This window comes from Jaculus jaculus, chromosome 21, assembly GCF_020740685.1.
Source record: "Jaculus jaculus isolate mJacJac1 chromosome 21, mJacJac1.mat.Y.cur, whole genome shotgun sequence".
NCBI classification, from domain to species: Eukaryota; Metazoa; Chordata; class Mammalia; order Rodentia; family Dipodidae; genus Jaculus; species Jaculus jaculus.
Genome location: NC_059122.1, coordinates 1454159 through 1477399, shown reverse-complemented (window position 1 = coordinate 1477399; position 23241 = coordinate 1454159). Strand labels below are relative to the sequence as shown.

Genomic DNA, 23241 nt, shown 5'->3' with positions numbered 1-23241 from the left:
AATGCACAGCGCTCACGGCAGCACTGCAGGTGAAGAAAACAGGAGGTGCGAGCAGAGGCGAGACACGGGAAGCGCCGGGCCCTCCCTACCAGTGTCCGGAGGCAGAGCGCAGAGCGCCGGCACTCTACGCCGCACACTGCTCACCGGCGCGGTGCGTGAAAACGTACGTGACACGTGCGCCCAGAAGTGAAAATACATGTGCGACACTGTTAGTTGGCTACGAAAAGTGCTGACGGCCAAATGGCGGAGTGATAGGACAATACTGCAAAGCCTTTGAAAGCATGTTAGGACAACGAGCTGAGGGGCTGCACACGTGCGAAATACTCAACTATGAGGATAAGGAAATAAAAAACGAGCAGGGTTAACAGTGGCCAGTAAGGTGCAAAGAGACAGGACCAGGCTGCAGAGAGGGCTCAGTGGTGAAAGGCACTTGCTTGCAAAGCCTGATAACATGGGTTCGCTCCCCCATTACCCACATAAAGCCAGGTGCAGAAAGTGATGCATGAGTGTTAGGGTTTGTCTACAGCAGAAGGGCGCCCATTCTCTCTCCCCCTCTCGTTCTCTCCTTGTCTCTCTCCCTCTCAAACTAATTTTTAAAAATCATTTTAAAGGCAAGGCCAAGAACAGTGAGGAGTGAAGGTCCACTATATGTAACGCTGGCCTGCTGGGCCCCCCACACGTGCGCAGGGCAGAGTGAAGAGACACAGGCAACACTGAAGTTGCCCAAGAAAAACACTGATTCTCTCAAATACGTGTCCTACCTTCCACTCTCCTGACTTCTCTTTAACAGGAGCCGGGAGGGGAGACAGAGGAGAGAATCAGGAAAACAGCTGCAGCTCACCATCCTGGGCTCTAGAGCTCAGCGCTCGGCCTACAAGAGCTCTCAGAGCACGAGTCAGTGCAAAGCCACCACGTCTACAAACTCACTGTCACGCTCGGGGCGGCACGCTCCCCTTACCCGACTCACCCGACACAGTCATCTGCATATCCCGTGTCATAGAAATGCTGGGCTCCAAGCTCCTGAAGTCGTTTATCAATTACTTTCCCCCCATTGCAGAAGTAAGCGTATTCGGAGTCGCCCAGGCCTAAAGAATTCAAACAGATGATGAGTGTACACTGACCACAGATTTTAAAGATGCAGTGTCTAACACGATTGCAAAGAGAACAAGAAATAGAATGCAGCTTCATTTTGTTACCTTCCCGGAAGTAAGCAGACAATGTTCTCTCTCAGCACATAAAATACCAGATACACCGGTCCTATTAACAAAACAGGTACTCACTGACCTCTGTGCAAAGAACTGTACATATTTTACATTTTTGTTTACATTAGTAGTGTAAAAACATAGAAATCTTACAAAAAGGGTCAGCAGGTTTGAAGATGCAGTGCCAGACTGGAGATGACTTAGTGGTCAAGGCACAGCCTGCATAGCCAGAAGACACAGGTTCAAGTCCCCAGTTCCCAAGTTAAGCCAGACGCACAAGGTGGCAGATGCATTTGGAGTTTGTTAGCAGCAGCTAAAGGCCCTGGAAATTTTAAAAAACAAAAATACCTCTGCTGGGCATGGTGGAGCATGTCTTTAATCCCAGCACTCAGGAGGTGGAGGTAGGAAGGCTCCTGTGACTCTGAGGCTTGCCTGAGATTACACAGTGAATTCCAGGTCAGCCTGGGCTAGACTACGACCCTACGTAGGAAAAACAAACCAACCAACCCACGCTACCTTGTGTCTGTACACAGTTCTGACGGTGGGCAGCAGCCACACCTCAGGCCACTCCCACGCGCTAGCATGTTGTAAACCAGGTTCCCAGAACTCTGCTTCCAGCCCGTCTGGTCGCTTACGTGTGGTGACAGCGTCTCTGAAGGTACAAGGGCAGCACCCAGCAATGGTGCCGTGTGACCTCTGCGGCCTCACGTATTTATCTGGTTCTAAGCAGAGCTCCTGACTCCCGGCCCGCAGCGTGCAGACGCCAGCGGCACCTGGCAGCGCGGTTTCGGCGGCAGGTCAGCTCTGAGAACTTCTCTGATTTTCCTCAGTAAGACCGACGTTCCACACCTGGTTCCAATTCCAAGCCCGATATCTTACTTTTCTCAGTTAAGCATCTCCCCAACAACTAAGGCTGATAAGCCCACATATGGACCCAAGGGTGAGTAAAATGGTTGTAAAGACTTCAATCGTTTCTTTATAATAGACATTTTACAGGGATTTACTATTTTTAAAAAAAAATTTATTTATTTGAGAGCAACAGAAAGAGAAAGAGGCAGAGAGAAAATGGGCACATCACGGCCTCCAGACACTGTAAAGGACCACCTTGTGCCATGTGCCCCCTTGTGCATCTGGCTTACATGCGTCCTGGGGAATCAAGCCTCGAACCAGGGTCCTAAGGCTTCACAGACAAGCGCTGAACTGCTAAGCCGTCTCTCCAGCCCTTACAGGGATTTTTAAAGTAGGATGTTCACTCTTGAAAACACAGGAGATGGAAAACTTCCATTGAAGAACATTACAACACTTTGCTGAATATGTGATCTACTCCAGATCACGGCGGAGCTGTGCTCTCCGTCTGCGCAGATGGGTCACATCACCTCCTGTCCCTGCCGCACTCCCTACAAAGTGCCTGGCAGAGACGAGCGCCGCAGACCACAGCCAGGAGCTCAGGGCCCCCTCTCCCCTCCGTGGACTCCTGCTGCGCTATGCTGCTCCTTCTAATCCTTTACTTAGTCTGGGTAGACCAGGCCTCACAGAGCTGTTTGTTTGTTTTTAAATATTTTCTGTATTTATTTGAGTGGGCAAACAGAGCGAGAGAGAACGGGTGCACCAGAGCCTCCAGCCACTGCAAACACACTGCAGACACATGTGCCACCTTGTGCATCTGGCTTTATGTGGGTATTGGGGAATCAAACCTGGGTCCTTTGGCTTTGTCACCAAGCGCCTGAACTGCTAATTCATCTTTCCAGCCTACAGAGCCGTTTCTAAAGTGGGGATGTGTATTAAAAATACTGGTATCAGGAAGAGACTTCAGCTCAAACTGAAAGCCAGCATGGGAGCAAGGGAGCAGGACACCCGACACTTCTGCTCCAGCCACCTCAGGCAAGCACACCCCCCCCCCCCGCCCCCGTGGGCACTGCAAGAGCCCTGGGCTGTTGCAGTCAGGTCCACACAGCTGGCAGACATCACCCAACCAAGAACAGCTTGTGGAAAAAAAAACGAGGTTGTTTTTGGCTTACAGGTTCGAGGGAAGCTCCACGATGGCAGGAGAAATGATGGCATGAGCAGAGGGTTGACTTCACCCCCTGGCCAACATCAGATGGACAACATCAACAGAAGAGTGTGCCAAACACTGGCCAGGGGACACTGGCTATAACACCCATAAGCCCGCCCCCAACAATACACCGCCTCCAGGAGGTGTTAATTCCCAAATCTCCATCAGCTGGGAACCTAGCATTCAGAACACCTGAGTTTACGGGGTACACCTGAATCACACCACCACCACACACATATATATGCATCCACCTTACATATACAAGCAAAACAAAAACAACTTGATACTAGAGTCTCGGCCCTGAATGGCAGACTCACTGGTGGGAGGCCCAGGTGAAAGTCATGAAGAACTCCCCACAGGACCCAAATACGCAGCTAGGGACTGAAACCACCACCCTGGAGGTGTGTTCTCAAAGAGCACAGGAGTTAGTGTTTGAGGTTGTTATCGTTTTAAAGAAACATCCTAAGGGTTTCCTCCATCAAGGACTCTGTTTTGGCAGGTCTGCAAATGCTTCAAGGCTGAGCCTGCTGAGGCAGCTACTCAAGAGGCTCTGAGGGGGGGGGGGGGGGGTCAGTGGCAGGCGTGAGACTGAGGGTGGAGTGCTGGCCTGGCCTACGAGGCCTGGGTTCGAGTCCCAGATCCTTGCGGGGTGGGGGAGGTGGAATATTGTTGTGGGGATCATTTATATGTCTACATTTTGGATACAGTGTTTGTATAAAAATACAAAGACCCATGCAATTGTGTTTATAGATCTGAAAAATATATTAAACTAAAAGCCGGTAGTCAATAGCACCTATTAAAAGCAGAAAATGTAATCCATTACCCAGCAATCCATAGCGCAGGTGAGCAAAGAAGTCAGCGGGCAGCGTCTTGTCCTGTATTTCCTTAACAAACTTGCGGGCTGTGTCAGGCGGGTCGCCGGTGCCCGTGGTGGAAACCACCACCACCAGAGGAGCGGTTTCTGCCTTCAGATCATACTAGAAAACAAGGAGTTCACGTCAGGAGCAGTGCTGCATGCCTGGGGGACTGCCAGTGCAGCGAGCTCCGAGCAGGTACCTCTCCTTGCCCAGGTACGGGAATGCACAGCGGACGGCCAGTCAGTGACCAGGTGTCTCAGCCACGCTGGCCCGTGTCAGATCACACTCAGTGGTGCTGGTGCACCCCAGATGTTAGGAGCGTCTGACAAGCCCTTCCCTCCGGAAAGCGTGCAGCAGAGGGGACCCATCAGCCTACGCCTCCAAACGGTCCTTTACTTTCGGAAGGTCAGAGCAAGGATGGATCCAATCATGTTTCTGCCAATTGTGCACTGGGTAGGAGTTAGAGGCAAACTCAACCTCCAAGGCAAACAGCCCAACCCAGAGTCACAAAGACAGGCTGAAACAGTGCAATGAGCTGCCAAGGACAAAAGGCTACTAACTGCCCAGCAGTGTCTTTTCACGGTAAAGTCAAAAGAGCAAGCACAAGGGCTGGAGAGATGGCTTAGCGGTTAAACGCTTGCCCGTGAAGCCTAAGGACCCCGGTTCGAGGCTTGATTCCCCAGGACCACGTTAGCCAGATGCACAAGGGGGCGCACATGTCTGGAGTTCGTTAGCAGTGGCTGGAGGCCCTGGCACGCCCATTCTCAATCTCTTTCTCTCTGCCTCTTTCTCTCTCTGCCTATACCTCTCAAATAAACAAAATTATTTAAAAAAAAAAAAAAAAGAGCAAGCACAAGTCTGGTGTTGGGGTGGGAGATCAGAAAGAACAAACACGGTGCTCAGGCTTAAAATGTCAGGACAAAGGAGCAAGAGAGTAATCTAGGAGACGTGGACAGAGGAAAACACAGCAGCCCTCAAACCTTTAGCAAGTTTAAACAGCCTTCACAATTTGCTGGAAAAAAAAAAAAACAAAAACACAGGTAGTGCTGCATAAAGGCAGAGGCACGGGGGATTTAAAGTGGGGAATTAGCTGCTGCCCTTAGCTGCCAGATTCTGCCAAAACAGCTTCTCTTTTCCTTAAGGTTCCAGAGTTTCAAATATTATAAAGGTCAAACAGACCATCACTGTTTCCAAATCTTACAAATCAAGTTTCCTTTTACTGCCGCTGGTGAGCCTAACCTAATTAGATTCCCCCTCACATCACTGTATCTTACCTTTCTTCGGGGGAATAGGATTTCATGTATCCAAGGCTGTCCTCAAACTTGCCATGTAACTGAGAAGGACCTTGGACTTCTGGCTCTCCCTTCCTCCCTCCCAGGCATGCTTCGTTTATGTGGTGCTGGGACTCAAACCGAGGACTTTTTGAATACACTCTGTCAAGTAAGCCACGCTGCCTATGCCTCTTTTACTTTGTTTTCTGTTGTAGTGGAGATAAATCACGGTCCTCTGTGATGCTAATCCAGTACTCTACCACTGAGCTCCACCTCAATGAGCTACAACCCCAGCCTTCACCTTCATGTAAGGACTGAAGCTAACTTTCTACCTGGCTATTAAATGCCTGCAAAGCAAGGTACAAGCTGAGGGTCGTACAGAAGTGTCTCACCAGTAACAGGACGCCTATCAACTAAGAACCCACTCAGGTCATGAGCAACTGAAGAAATCATTTCGAATGATAGTGACCCAGCTGGTGAGCTCAACCCTAAGGCCCAATCAGGTCTAGTTTTTAACAGGGTTTGCCTGTCTTAATGGTATTATCCAATGTAAGTGCAGTATAATTTCACGTTGAGTTACTGCTGAACACAGAGCCTTCTGACTGGTGGGATCCTGGCAAGCTCACTTTCCGTCTGCATCTGCATAAAGGTGCTGCATAAAGGAAACAGGTGCCGTCTCCGTCCGTAAGCTCGGGTCCTAATGCAGCAGTTCATTCACCAGATGAACTTGGGGTGCGGGAAAGGCCAGAGGAGGCTGGGAGCCTGAGAAAGGACCCTGGGCAGGAAGGATGCGAAGTGCAGGTGATAACTACACATCTTTGGCCACATAAAGCCCCATCACCTGAACTGCCGGGAGCCTCATCTGGAGGTCTCAGACAAATTCGCGTAACAGAGCGGCTAAGGCCTCGGCAGCCCTGACACGGGAACTTCTGCAGAGAAACGCTGAACAGCCAAACAAGTAGCCGTGGCTTTCGCAGCTGACTCTCGCCCTGCTCCTTACAACACAACTTGAAATTCTAGCTCCCCAAAAAATCGAGGTGTCTTTTACTTGGAGGAACTCTGCAGTGAACAGCGTGGTCTTTCTCTTGGGGAGCCGAAACGGGACTCGAGTTTACAGGTGACAAGCACGCTGTGAGGCAAAGGAGGCCCACGCTGCCACTACGGAGTACAGCCAAGTAGGAGCGGCTTGTTTCTTCAGCTTCTGACACTGTCAGCCTCATTCAAATATATCCTTCTGTTTAAAAAAGAAAAAAACAAACAAACAAACAAAAACTGCACCAGACCTAATGACACATGATGGCACTTCCAGATAACTGGGCAGTAAGGCAGGAAGACAAGGTGATCTCAAGTTCATGGCCTGCCTGAGCTACGTTACAGAGGGAATTCCAGGTCATTCTGGGCAGCTTAGTGACTCTGTCTCAGTAAAGAAATAGGGCTCCGTGTAGAGCACTTGCCTAAAGCTGCTGAGGTCATCTAAGACAGTGGATACAATTTATTTCTTACTGTTGTATTTTGCTGAGTTCGGTAACAAGCGTCACTTCCCAGTGAGGTAACTAAAAGGACAAAAGGCAATCAACTCCGCAGGAGTGGCAGCTCTTACCTTATCTGACTCACTGACACAGTGAAGATCGGCGGAAAACCCATGCGACGCGGCTTGCTCGCTTATTTCTTCAGCTATGGCCTTTGCCTGTCCTCGCTGTGTAGCATAGAGTAGCAAAAACCTTCTCATCACCTCTGGGCAGATGCCAAAATTTTAACAGCCACACTAAAAAGGGGGGGGAGGGACACTGTTTAATGAAGCAGTCAAAACTGGCCGGTATCAGGCTGGAGAGATGGCTTAGCAGTTAAGCACTTGCCCGTGAAGCCTAAGGACCCAGGCTCGATTCCCCAGGACCCACCTTAGCCAGATGCACAAGGGGGCGCACGTTCCTTTGCAGTGGCCAGAAGCCCTGGCGCGCCCATTCTCTCTCTAGCTCCCTCTTTCTCTGTTGTTCTCAAATAAATAAAAATAAAATTTTTAAATAGTTTAAAAAAAAAAAAACTGGCCGGTATTAATTCTATCCTGAGCTTTAAGAGACTTGAAGGACATCCACACCTATCACCCAATTAGCCTTCACTAATTTGATTCTTAGCACTAATTTTAAATGAAGCCAAACAAAATCATTCGACCAAGTTAGGGACTGTACAAATAATAATAAAACTTCATTTCACCTGCTCAGAAATCCACTCATGATTTCCAGCTTACTTTTGGGTCTTGAAACTAACAGTACAAGCTACTCAAGTGATCAGTTATCACAGCTCCTTTGCGGTTAGAATTAGAATCACAGGGCTGGAGAGATGGCTTAGCAGTTAAGCCACTTGCCTGAGAAGCTTCACGATCCAGGTTCGATTCCCCAGGATCCACATAAGCAAGATGCACAAGGTGGCTCACGCGTTTGTTCGCAGTGGTGATAGGCCCTAGCACCCTTTCTCTTTCTCAAATTAAAAAAAAGAATTAAGATCACAATGCCAAAAAAAAAAAAAAAATTAAAAAAATTAAAAAAAAAAAGATCACAATGCCTACTTGATAAAGAAGGGTATAAGGGGACCTGGACGAAAGTTAAGCCACTGCGGCACTTCTAAGTCTTAACAATTTTGGCGGGGAGGGGAGTTCTCTTTAAAAAAAAAAAAAAAGAAAGGCAAAACTGTAGTGGCGCACGCCTTTAATCCCAGCACTTGGGAGGCAGAGGTAAGGAGGATCGCCGTGAGTTCGAGGCCACCCTGAGACTCCATAGTGAATTCCAGGTCAGCCTGGGCTAGAGCGAGACCCTACCTCAAAAAAGAAAATAAATTAAAAAAAAAAAAAAAAAAAAGGCTGGAGAGCTGGCTTAGCGATAAATGCTTGCCTGTGAAGTCTAAGGACCCCGGTACGAGGCTCAATTCCCCAGGACCCACGTTAACCAGATGACAAGGGGGCGCATGCATCTGGAGTTCGTTTGCAGTGGCTGGAGGCCCTGGAGCCCATTCTCTCTCTCTCTCTCTCTCTCTCTCTCTCTCTCTCTCTCTCTCTCTCTCTCTCTCTGTGTGTGTGTGTGTGTGTGTGTGTGTGTGTGTGTGTCCGTCGCTCTCAAATAACAACAAAAGGGCGTGTGCCACTATGCCTGGCAAAGCCAACAAAAAAAATCCTTTTTAAAGCAAAACTAACTACAATTGTTGGACTCTTTTCCCCATTTGATCCTAATGTAATAAAAGCAAAACCCTGATCCTAGCCTTCAGAAGTGCATCCCCTTATACAGAAATCAGTGTCGCTCGGACAGTATTTCCAAAGCACCCTCCTTTCTTGCCCGGACGAGGTACCCCAGAGTACCACGGAGCGCGCTCGGGCTGCTGACCCCGAGCCACGGTCAACGCACGGGGCGCACGGACGCGGACCGGGGCTGCAAGGGGCCGAACCGGTGCACGCGAGGGGCGCCCGCCGGCGGCACGGCCTCCCCGGGCACCGGGCTGCGCCTGCGCGCTCCGGCCCGCGCCCCCGCGACGTGGGAGCCCTGGGCGCGCGCCGCGGGCCTCGGCCCCTCCCGAGCACCGAGCGGCCGCCGCCGACGGCTCACCTTCGCGGCCCGGGCTCGGGCGGCCCGGCCGGTACCTCAACGCTGGACCGTGGGTCACCCGCTTCGCACGTGCGCGGGCGGCGCAGGCCCCGGCCGTCCGCAACGCCCCCGCGCACTCACGCTGCGCCTGCGCGCCCGGGCCGACGTCCCGCGCACGCGCGACAGCGCCCTGGCGCTACGGCGGCTCGCGAGGCCCAAAGCTCCCGCTGTGGACCGAGCGCCGCGCGCGCGGGCTGGGGAAGGTGTCGGTGGGCGCGCCTGGTGTCCAGCGTTTGCTCCGGGCTCCTCTTGGGCCAGTGCCCTCGTGGTCCCGTGTCCGCAGCGGGGTGGAGGTCTTCATCACTGACCTTCCCAGGTTTGTAGGCCTTCTCCTTCCTCATCCCGCCGCTTCCTAAACGCCGGCGAGCCTGCTGTTTAGAAACACGTGTGCACCCTGGCCTTGCCCCACCTCTCAGACTCAGGTTTAAATTTTGCTAGCTTACCCCCTCCCTTTAAAAAAAAAAATTTCCTGGGCTGCAGAGATGGTTTAGCGGTTAAGGCGTTTGAGAAGCCTAAGGCCCCAGGTTCGATTCCCCAGGACCCACGTTAGCCAGATGCACAAGGGGGCGCATGCATCTCGAGTTTGTTTGCAGTGGCTGGAGGCCCTGGTGTGCCCATTCTCTCTCTCTTTCTGTCTCCCTGGCTTTCTCTTCCCCTTTCTCTCTCTCACTTTCAAATAAATAAGTAAAAATATTTAAAATAGATTCCCCTCTCCCCCCTTTTTGCAGCAGGGTCTCGCTTTAGCCGCTTGACTTAGAGCTTGCTTTGTCACCCAGCAGGGAGCTCTGCCTCAGCCTCCCTAGCCAGTGTTGGGACTACAGGTTTGAACCACCATAGCCACCAAATAGGTTTACTTTTGGTTTTGTTTTTCAAGGTAGGGTTTCACTCTAGCTCAGGCTGACCGGGAATTAACTGTCATCTCAGGGTGGCCTTGAACTCATGGCAATCCTCCTACCTCTGCCTCCCCAGTGCTGGGATTAAAGGTGTGCACCACCACGCCCGGCAAATAGGTTTACTTTTAACTAACTTCACTTCTTTTGCCAAGTCATGACAGGCAGGGTTTGGATCTGAGGCCATTCCCGCTGTGTGAGCTGGGTGCACTGACTTTAGCGCTTCTTCCTCGGCTGTGAGAGGACAATCAGGTGTATCTAATTTGTGTAAGTTAGCCCAAAGTACCCAGGACAGGCCCTGGCAAGTGACAGCCTTATTGTTCTTGGCAAGTACTGGTGTCTTTAGGGGCAAGACACCGTCCTTGACGCAGGTCGCGCCACACGAGGGATCCTGCTCAGAGCTCTCAGGACGTGTCCCAATGAAGCCACAGGAGTGCGTTTGTGGATGAAGCAGGAATTCAGATGTCTGTCAGGAGAGGAAGGTGTCTGTGTTGTAGGAATTAATGAGTCAGTGAGAATAATCAGACAAAATCTACTTCAGAGAGGAGAGAGAGCCTTTATTCACACGCGGACCTCTGTTGGCTAATGCCCAAAACCTGGCAGAGGCCAGGAACTCAGATTGTGCTAGATTTACACACCTTTTTCAGTCCTTTGTCTGAATTCTCCCATGCTTACAGAGGGGAGAGATTTACATCCATGGGTGTAGGGTTCTGTCCAACAAGATTAAGTACAGGCCACTCCTGAGATAATGCAGTTATACATTGTCCAAAGGGGTCAGGCTCGGAGTCACCGAATTCTCATAAGCTACCATCAGAGGAATGTCCCCACTGCAGTTTCAGAGGAGGGAACTAAAGGTCCTAGGAGCATGTACATTTCTTATAGATACCTTGATTATAGTCCATCTAAACTAACAGAAGCTAGAAACATTAAATATATGGTATTTCTTTACTATCTAAGAGCCTTGGTAGTATATAAATTTGATTTTGACCCTACTTAATCTGCCGCTAGTGTATTCTGGTTTCCTTGAAGAGGAAACTTATTTTTTTTTAATTATTTATTTATTTATTTGAGAGCGACAGACACAGAGAGAAAGACAGATAGAGGGAGAGAGAGAGAATGGGCGCGCCAGGGCTTCCAGCCTCTGCAAATGAACTCCAGACGCGTGCGCCCCCTTGTGCATCTGGCTAACGTGGGACCTGGGGAACCGAGCCTCGAACCGGGGTCCTTAGGCTTCACAGGCAAGCGCTTAACTGCTAAGCCATCTCTTCAGCCTGGAAACTTATTTTTTAAGGTATTTTGCCCAGGCTTACAGTTGGAGGAGGGGGTGTTAAGATAGATGTGATTCTTAGGTGTCAGTCAGCCAATGAGACTGAAGGATAGAACAGGAGAGTGAGTGGGTGGAGGCAGAAGGGAGGGGCTCCCCTTCTGTTTCCTAAGTAGCCATTTGGCCTTACAAGGATGTGACAGTCTTGCTTTTCTGGTGCTTGCAGTTTTGTGTTGGAATACACAGCTTCAGAAACGTTGATGTTCAGTGAGTCACGTTCTCAGTATGTGTGACCGTAGTTTTTTTGTTTTTTTTATTCTGACGAATGAAGAGGAGGTGAGGCTCCCATGTCATGGCTTTGATCACCTTGAGGAGGAACATTTGTCACTTCTCTGATGTCTGGATGCCTGGAGCTGTGGCCACCTTGAAGAACCAGCCTGCAAGTTACATCCACAAGGTAGCAAGAGATCGTCTGTCTCCTTGGTTCTGTTCCCAACGACCTGAGCCATTCAAGGTCAGATTCCATCATGCATGTTGTAAAAACTTCCATTCAGAGAACGGAAATGATCTGCATCCAGTTGGAGAGCCAGCGTTGTCTCAAGTGCGTGACTGGGACCAGCTCGAGCAAAGCTTCCAGAAGGAGAGCGGACAGGTATTTGACAGGAGACTAAAGGATTTCACCTCATCAGAAGAAGTGCTAAGTTTTATCAGCACCCTGGGAACCCTGCCCGAGCCAGTAGCAGCAGCGGCTTTACGGCGGATTTGTGAGGTGGAAAACCGAGATGGTGGGCAGAACCTTACACAGGCAATACGAACGCATCGCGTCTTCCAAGCTCTGTGCTTGCGGTTCGAACAGGAGGCCTCGCGTCTGTCAGACACGGGCTTGCTGACTGCTCTGCAGGCTCTGAGCATGCTGCGCCTGGATCCTCAGAGTAGCCTTATCCTGAGCCTTGTGGCCGAATGCCAGGATCGTCTCAAAAGAGGAGGCCTGGGAGCCCATCATCTTTGCATTCTGGGGGAAAGTCTGGTGAGGCTGCAGGATCCAGGTTGTGTGACGTTAGAACGGATTCTCTATCAGCTGCAAAGCGCAAGGCTGGAAACTCTTGCTGCAGAGGACATCGTGGCCATTTACAAAATTCTCCAGGCATGCCCTGAAAAAGTAGACCGACACCAGTCATTTTTAAATAGGGTAAACCGCGTTTCCCTCTCAGTGGTTCCCTACCTCAGTCCTACCTCAATCAGCGAAGTGCTCAGGGCGTTAGTGGTTCTGGATCAAACCCACGCCCTTCCTCTGGTCTTAAAACTGGGCAGGTATGTTGTGCGGCACGTGCCTCATTTCACTAGTGAAGAGCTCAGGAATGTTCTGGAAGCTCTCACGTATTTTGGGTATAGTGACAGGTTTCTCACAAAAGCTCTGGAGCAGCATGTAGCTGGGCTCCGTCTCAGCGTGGACTGGGAAGTGGCCAGCAAGGTGATGGACTATTGTAGCAGGAAAGAGATTCTCTCGAAGCCCATCCTTGATGTAGCAGCAGAGACTTTCATTCGCCACTCGGAAAAGTTGTCACCTGGTCAGATTTATGAATTAATCGAACCGTTTGGAAAGCTCAATTATTCGCCACCAAATGCCCCTGCTGTATTTAGGAAGCTAGAAAATGTGCTGTTCACTCGTTTCAATTATTTCCCACCCAAAACGCTGTTGAGACTTCTCCATGCATGTTCTCTTATTGAATACCATCCAGTCAACTTCATGGCGAAAATATTCAGCCCTTTTTTCCTTCAGCGGTTGCAAGGTGAGGTGGTGATGACCTGACAGCTGAGTACCTTTGGACTTGGGGGGTTTCTGGGTACCATTCGCCTTGGGCAGTGTTCTGCTTAAGTTTTGTGTTTTAGGTAAGATCTGAGCTGTCAGGGTATAAACAGGCCATTGTGCAGAAGGCAGTTGTCCTGGCTGGGATGGGCTGTGTTCACACTGGGACACTGATGGCAATATGCTATGACGAATTCTTCCTATGTGCTATCACTTTTAATTACACTTACTGTAATTCCTAGAAGTCAGTTTCTCTGGTGACTAGGAGCGCATATAATTCACTCTAGTGTCATTTAAAAATGACACTTCCACAGCAAGTCCTGTGGTCAGGCTATTTGTTCCCTTGGGCTCGGCCATAATTCAGACTCAGTGATGGGTGTTTTTTATTTCAGGTGAAGAGCCATATTTGGACAGATTGAGTCTGGCACTAGTGACCCAACTTTTCCTGACCTCAATTCTAGAATGCCCTTTCTACAAGGTAAAAACCCAAGCATGAGTTCTGTGGCTAAATTTCCATATGGGCCGGTTTTCTTTTGTCCTTCCTAAAATCTGTAATTTCATTCACTTTTGGTCTGAGTAGCTTAAATAGCAGAACTTTCACTGACTTGGAGTCAGCTGCTGCCACATAGCCTGGCCTCGGGTAAAAGGTCTCATTGCTCTGTTCTGGTGTCCTCCACGGAAGGGCCCTTTTCCTGTGGTGTGATTCCTAGATTTCATCAAGTCTGTGTACACATGATGGTGCTCCCAGATTCTCTTGGAGAGTTTTTTCCCCCCCATCATACCTGTTTGTTATGTCAATAAGTTATCTCTGGATTGAACTGACCCAGAATTAATTCTGAATAGATTTGCAGGCCAAGCCAGAAATCGCACTCTTTACTTGACAGAGTCTAGGTTAGTTGCAGTTCCTTCTCCCCACACAGCACTGTAAAGATGCCTCCCCCTAGCGACACACCTTGTGAAAGTTCAGAAATAGGCTTGGCTCAGGCATGGTGGCACCCGCCTTTAATCCCCGCACTCAGGAGGCAGAAGTAGTAGGATCACCATGAGTTCGAGGCCAGCCTAAGACTCCATAGTGAATTCCAGGTCAGCCTGGACTAGAGTGAAACCCTACCTCAAAAACCAAAATAAATAAACAAAGAAAAGAAAAAGAAATGGGCTTGGCTATGTTGCCATATTCTTCACCCAGTTAAGAGTGATTTTTGAATATTTATTTATGTTACAGAGAGAATGAGTACCATGGCCTTTGCAGCTGCCCATGAACTCCAGACACGTGCTACTTTGAGCATCTGGCATTAAGTGGATACTGGGGAATCGAACCCAGGCCATCAGTCTTTGCAAGCAAGCACCTTTAGCCACTGAGCCATCTCTCCAGCCTAAGCGATTTTTTGGATTAAAGTCTAGGAATAGAAAACATTACTGTTTTCTTTAATCCACCTTGGCCAGCACTAATGTCTGCAAAGACAACAGTTACACCCAGTTTCCTTCCATTCTTGAAGCAGCAATGTTAGCAGCAGTTTGTGTGGCCGGATTCATGTGGATCCATGCGTAATGCTGTCCAGTGTTGGTCTTTCCTAAATAGAAGAAGCCCAGTTTTCTCTGAGTGCCTGACTTAGCGTGGCCGTTTCTAGAGCCTCCTGTAAATCAGATGCCTGGTTTTTCACAGGACTTATTCTGCCATCCCACTGTTTAAACACTTGCAGCTTTTCCCAACTTTTGTCTCCTGTCAACAATGCGACAGTAAACTTTGAACACCTCATCTTCTCAGAGCCTCTTTGAGCCCGTAAGATTGGTTCCTAAAGGCAGCATTCTTGGATCGATTTTGAAGAGATATGGACAGAATGTTTCCCCCAGTAGATGTCATCCTTGCCCAGCCACAACTGAAGGCGACACCATGTCTTCCCCATCTCTGCTGTGGGGCAATGTTCCTTGTCGCTCACCAAGAAGGGCTGTCACGTCACCTGCATTCTTACGAGCAGCGATGAAGTTTGCAAATGGCTGGGCATGGTGGCGCATGCCTTTTGTCCCAGCACTCAGAAGGCAGAGGTAGGAGGATCGCCATGAGTTCAAAGCCACCCCGAGACATTATGTTTATAGTGAGTTCCAGGTCAGCCTGGGCTAGAGTGAGACTCTACCTCAAAAAAAAAAAAAAAGTTTGCAAATGTCTGTTGTCCATATATACTTTCTCCAGATTGTCTGCGTACACCCTAATGTACTTCTGTTGGTTTCCTTTTAAGAACTTATTACAAAACAAATACTAGCTATTTTATTACTTTTTAAAATTTAATGATGTTTTTTGTTACATAAAAGTTTTGTTCGTTGGTTGGTTTGCTTTTCAAGGTAGGGTCTCGCTGTAGCCCAGGCTGACCTGGAGTTCACCATGTAGTCTCAGGCTGACCTCAAACTCACAGCATCCCGCCTGCCTCCGCCTACCTCTGCCTCCCGAGTGCTGGGATTGAAGGCCTGCACCACCACGTTCAGCTGCATAGACGTTTCTGAATTTTCTGTAGCCAGCTCTGTCTGTGATTTGGAGTTTTCATCTCAAGAATGCCTCACCCTGCTAAGTTGATAAAATAGTTCACTAACCTTTATATATACATTTTTATATTTTATGTATTATTGATTTGCAAACAGAGAGGGGGGCAGGAATGGGTATGCCAGAGCCTCTCTCAAATGAACTGCAGATGCATGTGCCACCTTGTGTATTTGGCTTTCCTTGAGTTCTGGGAAATCATACCCAGGCTGTCAGGCTTGATAAGCAAGTACCTTTAACTCCTGAGCCATCTCACTAGCCCCCATTTTACTAACCTTTTAAAAAAGTCCTTTCCTTATTTTGTTAATGTCTCAATGCATATAGAATTTACTGGTTATTTATATATGTTTTAGTTAACAAAAATGATGTGCTGCTGTTTTGCTGGGTGTGGTACACACACCTTTAATCCCAGCACTCCAAGATCCCTGTGAGTTCAAGGCCACCCTGAGGCTACATAGTGAATAGAGTGAATTCCATGTCAGCCTGGGCTAGAGAGACCTTACCTCAAAAAAAAAAAAAAAAAAAAAAAAATCTGGGCATGGTGGCACATGCTTTTAATCCCCGCACTCAGGAGGCAAAGGTAAGAGGATCCTTGTGAGTTCAAAGCCACCCTGAGGCTACATAGTGAATTCCAGGCCAGCCTGGACTAGAGACCCTACCTCAAAAACAAGCCAAAAAAGTGCTGTTTTGAATGTTTTGAATGACATACATGTTTGGCCATTTCCATCATGAATTATCTGAGGTTTTTTTTTGTGAGTGTGTTTAGTGAGTATATTTACAATCTACCCTGGTGCCAGTTCTCAGGACCACATTATCAGCTATCAGGTGCTGTCCCTGACTGCTGGAATTTACTGTCTCTGGTGGATGATGAGCAGATACTAACTTGCTGTCCTCCAGCTAATCAGTGATAGTTCTACTTGTGATGTCACTGTCCTTTGCTTTCAAAATTGAAATGCTACTTTTGCCACATTTCTCCTGTAAAAAAACAAAACAAACTTATAACCCTTGAAGGGATTCTAAGCATTCCAAAGGTGTTCTTTTTTGTTTTTGTTTTGTTTGGGGGGGGGTTGTTTGTTTTGTTTTTTTGAGCTAGGATCTCACTCTGGCTCAGGCTAACCTGAAATTCACAGTGGAGTCTCAGGGTGGCCTCGAACTCACGGTGATCCTCCTACCTCTGCCTCCGAGTGCTGGGATAGGAGTGAGCCACCACGCCCGGCCCAAAGGTGTTCGTAAACCATCAGCATCGCTATGTTCCTTCTCCCTCTCTCTTTCTCACTCAGTGTTCCCATCCTTCTCATTATGTTCCCACTGACTGTGTTTTCAAACATTTGAAATATATTTTGAATTATAACTACTTCTCAAACTCGGATCCCCACACTTGCATGGCAAGAACTCTGTCTGTGAGCTCTTGTCCAGCCTTTGTAAGAGGAATCTTATAGAAAATGTTCTTTTGGGAAAACATGCCTATTAAATTATTTTGTAATAATCTTTTTTTCCCCAGTGGGCTTCAATTAATTCTCTGTTTTTTTTTTTTTAATTCTTTTTCATGTTTGTATCTATGAATCTCAGGGCCCAAAACTCCTTCCTAAATACCAAGTGAAATCATTTTTAACTCCGTGCTGTTCCCTGGAGATTCCTATGGATTTTCGCCTTTATAAGTCTGTGGTGGTTGGACTGATTGACCTTTTAGGAGCAAGATGGTATTTTGCTTCCAAAGTGCTGACGCCCTATTGTTACACCATCGGTGAGTTGGATGAGTGTTTTTTTTGTTGTTGTTGTTTTGTTTTTTGCTGTGTTAGGAAACACCCCGTCCTCTGCTGGAGATGAGTGGAGCTTGTGTGGTAGCCACAAGTCCCTGAAGGCACAGAGTAGACGTCCCCCGCCCAGGACGAGGAGCAGCGGCTCTGGAGAACCATTTGTGAATGTGCCTGTTTAAATCTAAGGTCTAGCCAGGTCTCGTGGCGCACACCTTTAATCTCCGCACTGGGGAGGCAGAGGTCGGAGGATCACCATGAGTTCGAGGCCACCCTGAGACTACATAGTGAATTCCAGGTCAACCTGGGCTAGAGTGAAACCCTACCTCGAAAAACCAAAAAAAAAAAAAAAAAAGTTAAATATAAAGCCTAAAAACTTGTAATTCAGTTCTTCAGTCATTTTAGCCACATTCCAAGTGCTCAGTGTTCCCATGTGGCCCGTGGCTGCCAGATTGGACAGTCCTGGTTTAAACATTTCCCTCACAGAAAGTTCTATTGCACGGTGCTTTCTGCAGGAGCCTGCGTCTTTCTGCCCTAACCATTTTTTTTTTTTTTATTATTCAACAAAAGAAAAAGGGCATAAAGGACAACTACTAATGCACGGCGGATGATCACACCGCGTTCCTTTCCTTTACTGGGATCTTAAAAATGTTGGAGCCTGGGGAGGTGGCTCAATTAGTAAAGTGCTCGCTGTTCAAGCAGGACCCGAGTTCAAATCCCCAGCACTCTTGTGCAGAGCACACCTGGAACCCTGGCGCAGGCAAGGTGGGGACGGGGATCCTTGGGGTTTGACATCCAGCTGATCGGGCCTAATCTGTGAGCTGTGCAGGGTTCTTGTCATACTGTGGGTCACCCCCGGGCTGAGTTGACAGTGACGGTGTGGCCGTTGCTTTGTAGCCTTTAGCCCGTGGATGAGGGCGCTGTGGAAGAGAGCACAACGGGACCAAGGAGCACGGGAAGACAGGGTGTCACACGAGGAATTTTTCCTTTCTCTTACCAGATATTGAGATTAAGTTAGATGAAGAAGGATTTGTATTGCCATTTACAGTGGATGAGGATGTCCATAAAAGGTAAAGGAAGCTCTGGTACTTTTTTTTTTAATAATTTTTTTGTTTTGATTTTTATTTTATTTATTTGACAGCAACAGAGAAAGAGGCAGGTAGAGAAAAATAGAATAGGCGCACCAGGGCCTCCAGCCATTGCAAACGAACTCCAGACAGGTGCAACCCCTTGTGCATCTGGCTAATGTGGGTCCTGGGGAATCGAGCCTTGAACTGGTGTCCTTACCCTTCACAGGCAAGCGCTTAACCGCTAAGCCATCTCTACGGCCCTGTGGTTTTTAATATTATAAGATTCATCCAGGTTATTAGTGAATTTAAATAGCATTCAAGCCAGGCATGGTGGTGCACACCTTTAATCCCACTCGGGAGGCAGAAGTAGGAGTTCACTAAGTTCAAGGCCACCCTGAGACTATAGACTGAGTTCTTGGTCAGCCTGGACCAGAGTGAAACCCTACCTTGAAAAACCAAGAAAAAAGTGTTCAACATATTTTTTTTTACTTTTTATTTATTTATTTGAGAGCATCAGACAGAGAGAGAAAGAGGCAGAGAGAGAGAGAGAGAGAATGGCCATGCCGGGGCCTCCACCCACTGCACACGAACTCCAGATGCGTGCGCCCCCTTGTGCATCTGGCTAACGTGGGTCCTGGGGAATCAAGCCTCGAACTGGGGTCCTTAGGTTTCACGGGCAAGCGCTTAACCACTGAGCTATCTCTCCAGCCCTCAACATATTATTTTGGGAAAACCTTAGTAAAACCTCTGGATTTTTTTTTTTTAATATATTTTTTAAATTTTTTATTTATTTGAGAGTGACAGACACAGAGAGAAAGACAGATAGAGGGGGAGAGAGAGAATGGGCGCGCCAGGGCTTCCAGCCTCTGCAAAGAACTCCAGACGCGTGCGCCCCCTTGTGCATCTGGCTAACGTGGGTCCTGGGGAACCGAGCCTCGAACCGGGGTCCTTAGGCTTCACAGGCTAGCGCTTAACCGCTAAGCCATCTCTCCAGCCCCCTGGATTTTTTTGTAAATATTGGTAAAATATATTTTTTTTTCTTCAACAGATTAAAAGGACAACTTATTGATTAAAAAAATATTGGCACAGAGAGGCAGTTAATTTCGAATAAACTTGGTAAGTAAAAATATATGAATGTCTTCTAAATGGTATTTCTTCTCTTTTGACTTCTCAGGGTAGCACTGTGCATTGATGGCCCCAAAAGGTTTTGCTATGAGAGCACCCACTTACTTGGGAAAGAAGTAATTAAACGAAGACACCTACAGTTACTTGGTTACCAAGTTGTTCAGGTGCAGTATTCTTGGTTTCTGTTTTGAAAAGCAATTCCCAATTCAAATTTTCTTTTTCCTGGGTGTAGTTAATGTACACACTAAGGTCCAACACGATTTTAACGACTTAGCTCAGGGAAGCAGCAGGTCATAGGTAGGGCAATGTCCAGGCAGAAGAGGGTTAGAGCCTGCAGCAGCCAAAGGTGGGTCTTTATTTAAAATAGGATGCACTGGGCTGGAGAGATGGCTTAGCGGTTAAGCGCTTGCCAGTGAAGCCTAAGGACCCCGGTTCGATGTTTGATTCCCCAGGACCCACGTTAGCCAGATGCACAAGGGGGCACACGCATCTGGAGTTCATTTGCAGTGGCTAGAAGCCCTGGCACGTCCATTCTCTCTCTGCCTCTCTCTCTCTCTCTCTCTGCCTCTTTCTCCCTCTGTCTGTCACTCTCAAATAAAGAAATAAAAATAAACAAAATTAAAATAGGAAGCACAGAGTCAAGCAAAGGAGGTATTTGACTGGTAAAGGTACTCTGTTGTATTAATCTTACAAATCTCTTCATTGGGCTTAAATCTCTTGATTTTACATTGTCAAATTCAGAATTTTGAAAGCTTGAGCTTTTCAAAGGGGGTGCATACCTCTGTGTTTATAAATGGGCTTACTGCTTTCAGAGTTACTAAATTGTTGGAATAGGTTTTACTTTGATTCCTTTGGTTTGGTAAATGAAAATGGACAAGGTAGGGCATTAAGTCTGAGGTTTTCATCTACCTTCATGTCCGTGAACCTGCTCACCTCTCCCTGAAGATGGGGGGAGCTGTAGGAGGGGTTGGTGTGATGCAAGAGACAGCACCCCGTCTCCAAACAGTTCGTTTTAGCTGCTCTCTCAGTACCTGTCTGGTGATTCCCCTCCCCCACCCCCCGTGGCATCTTGCACATCACTAGATTTTCCAGAAACAAACCTTGCCATTGTGTGCCTGAAACCATTGGACTTTTAATTTTTTTTTTTTTTTTGGTATTTTTATTTATTTATTTGAGAGCGACAGACAGTGACAGAAAGAGGCAGAGAGAGGGAGAGAGAGAGAATGGGCGCGCCAGGGCCTCCAGCCACTGCAAACGAACTCCAGACGTGTGCGCCCCCTTGTGCATCTGGCTAACGTGGGTCCTGGGGAATCGAGCCTCAAACCAGGATCCTCAGGCCTCACAGGCAAGCGCTTAACCACTAAGCCATCTTGCCAGTCCACCATTGGTTTTCTTCTGCTTAGAGCAAAAGGCAAAAACCCCTAAACCTTAGTATTCAGGACCATCCAGTCAACGGTCTGCACACCGGCGGCCTCATCCGACATGTGGCCTGTTGCCCAGCCCCCTCTGCTCCCAAGGGAGCGCTCTGTCTTCTTCCCCATCCATCTCCTCTCCCACTCTCCTCTCCACTGCCCCTGCCCATCTCTCGCTTCCTTTCCCCATCTCCCCCCTTCATTTTCCTGTAGTTTCTCCTTCTGCCCTCGCTACTTCCAGTGCTGGGCTTGCTCCAGCTCCAAGTCCCCGAGTTCTGGGGGTTCCTCAGCCCCTGCTCCAGTTCAGTCTCCTCTCTCGTCGTCCTGTAACTGAACGCGCGCTCCTTCTTAGCACTAGATTATCAACTCAGCCCTCGTGACCCAGGTCAGCACCTCTGGGCGGAGGGACTCTGGGTGCAGAAGTCAGGTGTATCCTTTGCCTCCCTTTGTACCGCACCCTGTGGTGGGGGGTGAGGAACACGGTACAGCATGGTAGGAAGAAGGGCGTTTTGATGGGTGCTGTCCTCCTCCCTTTACAGGTGCCCTATCATGAGGTCGAGGCGCTTCGGTCAAGACTCGAATTGGTAGAATATCTACAGAGAAAACTGTTTGCTCAAAACTCCATTGTTCGTTGGTAACAAGAAGGAAAACTGGCTTCAGGAGTCGAATAGTGACAGAACCGGTTCAAAAGGACACAGTTTAACCTGCAAGTTTGCCGCTGTATGGAACTGTGTTTATAGACTCAGGGGCTGCAAAGGGCCTGTGGTGTTCCTTAGACCAGGGGTCCATGTGTTGGCCGTAAACGTAAAGGTGATTTTACTAAGACTGGTGTCAGATCTTTTAATAGATCAAGCAGTAGATCAAATACAATAAAACAATACATACTGAATAAAATATTAACTTTCAAGTCTTTCATTTTCAAGAGAGTTCTAGCTGGAAAATGAGAATATGCTCTTTAGCTCTCTTGGCCCGTTCCTGAACTTGGAGCTTCTGGTAAACCCTCCGCCCTCACCCCCACATGGGCTCTCTGCTCCTTCCTCCCCAGCGCTTCTCTTGCCTTCTCCTAATCTAACGAAGTCTCTCTAAACCCTAAGGGGGTGGGGGGGGATATGCTCTTTTTAGAAGTCATTGTTTCCTAAATGAATGTAAGGAAGAAATTTTGACCTTCCCTCTTTTATACTTTATGGCAAAATACTTGGTAAAGGGAAGGAATAGTGAAAAGTAGATTGCAGATCCCTTTTTAATCTAAAGCATTACATTTATAGAATTATGCAGAAAAGCTCTTTTGGTTTAATAAAACAGATTAGTATGGAAATTCTGCCTTTTTAAAAATAAGGACATAGGGCTGGAGAGATGGCTTAGCGGTTAAGCACTTGCCTGTGAAGGCTAAGGACCCCGATTCGAGGCTCGGTTCCCCAGGACCAACATTAGCCAGATGCACAAGGGAGCGCACACGTCTGGAGTTCATTTGTGGTGGCTGGAGGCCCTGACACACCCATTCTCTCTCTCTCTCTCTCTTTCTCTCTCTGTGCCTCTTTCTCTCTCTGTCACTCACAACTAAATAAATGAAAATCTAAACACTTAAAATGAGGACATAAAGAATTGAAGAAGCAGAGATGTTGAAGTGGGAATCTGCTAATGTGGGGACAGGAATGGATTGCACCGTTACCTGAGCCATGTAGATGACTCCTTGTCCCACAGTCAGGCTGCAGGTCAGGGGAGACGGTTGAGGAGGCCGGCAGGGGTGGTGGCACCCAGCTCCTACCGCAGCCAGCACCGTGACCCTGATGGTCGGCAGTTTATCCCTCACCCACTCTGGACAGAGCGCTTTGACCAAATCCTCTCCTCTCCTGCCCCTCCATGTTTATCCCTCACCTGCAAACACTTTGACCGAATCCTCTCCTCTCCTGCCCCTCCATGTTTATCCCTCACCTGCAAACACTTTGACCAAATCCTCTCCTCTCCTGCCCCCTCCATGTTTATCCCTCACCTGCAAACACTTTGACCAAATCCTCTCCTCTCCTGCCCCTCCATGTTTATCCCTCTCCTGCAAACACTTTGACCAAATCCTCTCCTCTCCTGCCCCCTCCATGTTTATCCCTCACCTGCAAACACTTTGACCAGAACCTCTCCTCTCCTGCCCCCTCCATGTTTATCCCTCTCCTGCAAACACTTTGACCAGATCCTCTCCTCTCCTGCCCCTCCATGTTTATCCCTCACCTGCAAACACTTTGACCAGATCCTCTCCTCTCCTGCCCCCTCCATGTTTATCCCTCACCTGCAAACACTTTGACCAGATCCTCTCCTCTCCTGCCCCCTCCATGTTTATCCCTCACCTGCAAACACTTTGACCAGATCCTCTCCTCTCCTGCCCCTC

At 48.3% G+C, this 23241-nt stretch overlaps 2 protein-coding genes across 4 annotated transcripts in view; one reads left to right on the top strand and one right to left on the bottom strand.

Annotated features, from left to right (window-relative positions):
* The window catches only part of Mtrr (5-methyltetrahydrofolate-homocysteine methyltransferase reductase), a 31135-nt gene extending 22052 nt beyond the window's left edge, over window positions 1-9083 (bottom strand). For 2 of the 3 annotated variants that reach the window (XM_045139197.1, XM_004670639.2), the window contains exons 1-4: window positions 7746-7868; window positions 6984-7148; window positions 4079-4232; window positions 968-1085 (exon numbers count right to left, since the gene is read on the bottom strand). In XM_045139197.1, coding sequence (XP_044995132.1) covers window positions 968-1085; window positions 4079-4232; window positions 6984-7112 — 401 coding nt within the window. In that variant the 5' untranslated portion in view covers window positions 7113-7148; window positions 7746-7868. Of the gene's footprint in view, window positions 1-967; window positions 1086-4078; window positions 4233-6983; window positions 7149-7745; window positions 7869-8973 lie in introns of those variants that run through there. The other variant, XM_045139198.1, reaches the window with a different exon arrangement.
* Window positions 9084-9189: 106 nt separating this feature from the next.
* Fastkd3 (FAST kinase domains 3) lies at window positions 9190-21748 on the top strand. The gene is made up of 7 exons (XM_004673231.3): window positions 9190-9328; window positions 11498-12956; window positions 13366-13451; window positions 17073-17247; window positions 18258-18327; window positions 19502-19616; window positions 21404-21748. The coding sequence occupies exons 2-7, from the start codon at window positions 11519-11521 to the stop codon at window positions 21500-21502; spliced, it is 1983 nt and encodes a 660-aa protein (XP_004673288.2). The 5' UTR covers window positions 9190-9328; window positions 11498-11518; the 3' UTR covers window positions 21503-21748.
* Window positions 21749-23241: the final 1493 nt, after the last annotated feature.